Source organism: Eurypyga helias, unplaced genomic scaffold (genome assembly GCF_000690775.1).
Source record: "Eurypyga helias isolate BGI_N326 unplaced genomic scaffold, ASM69077v1 scaffold47080, whole genome shotgun sequence".
In the NCBI taxonomy this organism is placed as follows: domain Eukaryota; kingdom Metazoa; phylum Chordata; class Aves; order Eurypygiformes; family Eurypygidae; genus Eurypyga; species Eurypyga helias.
Genome location: NW_010227298.1, coordinates 15501 through 19645, shown reverse-complemented (window position 1 = coordinate 19645; position 4145 = coordinate 15501). Strand labels below are relative to the sequence as shown.

The 4145-nt window shown below is 34.6% G+C and overlaps 1 protein-coding gene across 1 annotated transcript in view; it reads left to right on the top strand.

The window, feature by feature from the left end:
* Nucleotides 1–2924, top strand: part of GDA (guanine deaminase) — a gene marked incomplete at its 5' end in the record, with an annotated part of 4629 nt that extends 1705 nt beyond the window's left edge. Inside the window, 3 exons of the mRNA XM_010155709.1 lie at nt 597–715; nt 1824–1851; nt 2854–2924. Of these exons, the coding sequence (XP_010154011.1) occupies nt 597–715; nt 1824–1851; nt 2854–2924 (218 nt within the window). The remainder of the gene's footprint in view (nt 1–596; nt 716–1823; nt 1852–2853) is intronic.
* Nucleotides 2925–4145: the final 1221 nt, after the last annotated feature.

Below are 4145 nucleotides of genomic sequence, written 5' to 3'. Positions count from 1 at the left end.
TAATTAATCTTAGTTATCCTCTCTGCACACCTCTCATAATCATATTATTATATGTTATTATTGTAATAGGTCTGTATAACCTGCCTAAGTTGCTTAAACTATTTAAACAATTAAATCTAATACTGCCTTAGCAAGGTGAGTATTATTATATACTTTGCTGTGTCTCTAAGTTAATTTTATTGCCGCTTTTGGACCTTTAATGCTTTTTCGATGTAAACAATTGTTATTCCACATTAACATGTTAGTGACCTATACATCACATCTTCAATGACACAAAATCAATGGATAATATTCAAAGAAAAAAATCTTAAGTGTGGTTCAAATTATTTTTCAGATTTCTTTTACCCTTGACAGATGCTCTAACAGATTTCAAACTTCAGAAAATCACCAAAATATACATATTTTTACTGAGAAGTTGCTTAAGAACTCAGATGCTACTATAGTCACTGTTGAATTTGCTTTCATATTTTTCCTTGTAGTCATGTAAATTCTTGTAGTTTTTCCTATGAACATCTCAAGTAAGTTGCCAGGTGCTTCCACATGGTGGAAAGAGGCTTGCATTGAAGATCTGTTTGTGAGTTTATTTTCTTCCTCAGCTCTAGGACTGGATGACGTGGTTGGAAACTTTGAGGTTGGCAAGGAATTTGATGCACTGCTAATCAACACAAAAGCTTCAGATAGTCCTTTTGATTTGTTCTCTGCTGATAACTTTGAGGTAATCAGAAGAGAAGTTATGATCCAAAAAATTACCGAAAATGATGTGGGGAAAGTCTGTAATACAGCCAGAATAAGTCTCTTGAGAGTTATTCTAGTAACAGGAATCAGGTGTACTACACCACTGCTGTCTGTGTTTCAGCTCAAGAGATTCAGTGGGGGTTTTTTTATAGAACTTTGCTGTCCTCAGTGACAGTCCCATATACACATGAACAATGTACCATGTACCATGAATGTAACCTTTTTTAATGCATGTTTTATTAGCAAAGCTGACAATTAGAGTTAGCTATATGCAGTGACAAGTGACAGCCAAGAAAAAGCAATTTAGTTCTAGTTTGAACATTGAGTGGAAAATGGCAGCTGTTTCTCAGATAAAGGCTTGGGTACCTTGACTACACTGCTATTGTAAATTTAAGTAAGAACTCAAGACATCTAATTCGAGTTGAAAGCACAGGTTTTATGCAAACCTATAAGCAGTATTTGCATTCTGCAACGGGCCCACTTTCTCATACAGTGTGCACCCTTTTATTATTAAAAATGCTAATGAACAACCATTCCTTGATGTGGCCAGACTATTTTATCACCCTCTCTGTTGTGGATGCCACCATTTGCTTAGAAATGGTGGGCATAACTGGTGAGGTTCCCCAGTCTGTTTCAGACAAAGTAAACTGGTTTAGATTAAATCCTTTAAATTTTAAATCTACTTCCTAATTCAAATAATTCTGGAGAAAAAAAAATCCCGTTTAAGTCTAAGCCTTTGTAGTTAAGTAAGCAGCAGTTCTTAGGACTCTAAAAATGCTTGCAATTTTGTCTTACTTTTCAATAAGTAAATGTATTTGAAAACTCTAAAAGAAAGAGAAGTGTTATGTTTTAGGCATAAATTTGTTTATACTGTTAAACTTGTGCAGTGAGACATACACCCTCCATACTGAAAGTTATTTATGAGACAGTGTGCAATTCAGCATTGATTTTACTGTTAGTAGGGATATTTGGGAAAACGATTTTTTGTCAATTCTTTCAAGCTTCAAATAATTATGATCTGGTATAGCAGATGCTGCTTTCTTAATTTTCTTAATTCTTAATTTGGCTTTCTCCCATTTTTTTCATAGGACACTCTCCAGAAGTTCCTGTATCTAGGTATGCTCTGATTCTCAGCCCTCAAAAAATAATTTTCTTGTATAATATTTCAAAAATTGCCTAAATTATTGAGGAGGTTAATATTAAGTTTTTTTACAGTAATTGAATGTATTTATATACAGTGTATATAAACGTTACTGTATCACCAATTCATTAATATTCATACTTATTTACATTAAATATACATTTACTTAAATTTATTAATATTTATTCATAAATACTAAGTTAGAATTAAGTGGTTTAACTTTTGTTCTTTGTGACAGAGTTGAAATGACAGTTTAACATGATCAGATACACCAAGTTTGTCACATGTATTACCACACCTACCTTTATCTACAGTATGAGCTAAACCATATTACACAGTAAAGTAACACTGACATGGTAATCGCCAGTTCAGAACCAGTTCAGCTCAGAAGGACTTCTTCAGACTTGATGGCATTGTGGGTTTTTTCATTCACTAACAAACAAAACCCAACCCAAACAATCCAATCCCCCTAAGAGAATAGATATTCTTTACAGGCCATTGTCTGGACCAAGAGCTGCACTGCCCATTATGTTGCTATATAGATGTTACGTGTTAGTTTTGACCCTATTTGTGTTATTCTCTAATTAGACATTTCTCTTTGATAGACTGGCAGAGGCAAACCAACTTTGCTGTTGCCTGGTACCTGAGTTATTTTGGATACTCAGCAACAATGCATTTTTTGTATAGACATAATGTTTTCAGGGTTTGACTCTACTAAATATATAGAAAACCCAGGAAATCAGTGCAGCAGCTGAATGTTATGTTAATTTCTTACAAAAAAACATTGGTAGTTTAAATATCCAGTCATTTTTGTGGTAACCCTGACTATTTCTTTCCAAATAAACTTTCTCAGTTGTAAGAAAAAATTACTGAAAATTATGTATTCCAAAACTGATTTTATGGATTGCATAATTTGCATTAATTAAATCAGTGTGTAGATTCATGTTCAAGTCTCTTGTTTGACCACATTATTTCAGGTGACGATCGGAATATTTCTGAAGTGTATGTGGCTGGAAAGCAAGTGGTTCCTTTCTCAAGTTCAGTATAAATCCATTTTCCTTTTGCAAAATACTCCGCTGATCATTCTGCATCTGATTTGGAGAAGATTGACTAAACACAGTGCCTGATCCTCAGGAATGACACCTCATTTTTGTTTAATGTTTTAAAACTTAGAAATTTTTTTAGACTTTTCAAGAGCTACCTTACCAAAATCATCACAGTTCTCCAGGAAACAGGTATTTCAATTTCTGTCTAAAAATAGCATGTGTACATTTACAAGGGATTTGGTAAACACCATAATTAAAGAGGACACATGCTGTTCCTTACTAATAATAGTGTAGGTAGCATTACGAAGAGCAACGAGACTCTCCTTTTCTATAGTGCACCTGAATTACAAAAAAAGGACAGTGCTAGTAAATGGATTTTGCAGATAATACAATGGAAGAATGCAATTGTCATAATTCTGTCACCAAGTACAGAAAAATCAGTGACGTTTTGGAGCATTTAGAACATGTTTCAGTTTTCTTTAGGAGCTTATTTTTTTAAAGCAATTATTTAATTTAGGTTTTTTTTAATGATAAATAGGATAAGAAGTGTGCATTCATAAATAAATAAGGGTCCTTATTATCAAAGATAAAAGGGAATTAAAGGTTTGTCATTCATAGTCAGACGGAAGAGAAGTGGTGGAAAAAAACAAATAAGAAATGGGGCATTAATCACAGGGAGACAGGCTGGGAGAGTGGAAGGGCTGCATTGTTCTGTGATGCTGTCTCCTGAAACTGCATTTCCACAGATTTTGATCTGGTCTAGAAGTGGTCAGCTTCATCTTCCACCCCTCTATTGAATTATCTTCAGCTGAGCAACAGCTTATGAAATACATTAAATTAGAAGCAGGCACTAAGATGGCAGGCTACTTGATGGCAAAAAAATGAAGAGATTTTTCTGACTAGAGGGAGTGATTCATCTAGTTCAGCCTCCTGCAGAACCTTCCTAAGCTCATTTGCTCCTGACTCTTCAGGTAGGATGAAACAATGTTCCTTCTCCTTTCTGTAAGGGAAATTAATGGGTTTAAAAAAATTGCGAGAGAAATGGACTGGTTTTGTCCATGACCACCTTTGACTTGGGGTGGTAACTGTCACTGGAAAAAGCAGCCCAGCTTTAATGTGCTCTTCTGTGTCCTTCAAAGTGACAACCGTAAGTCCAGCCTAGTACAACTCCAGGTTAAAAATGTGCCCTTTTTATTTAGAAAAGCTGTCCGACTTTTGTTTCT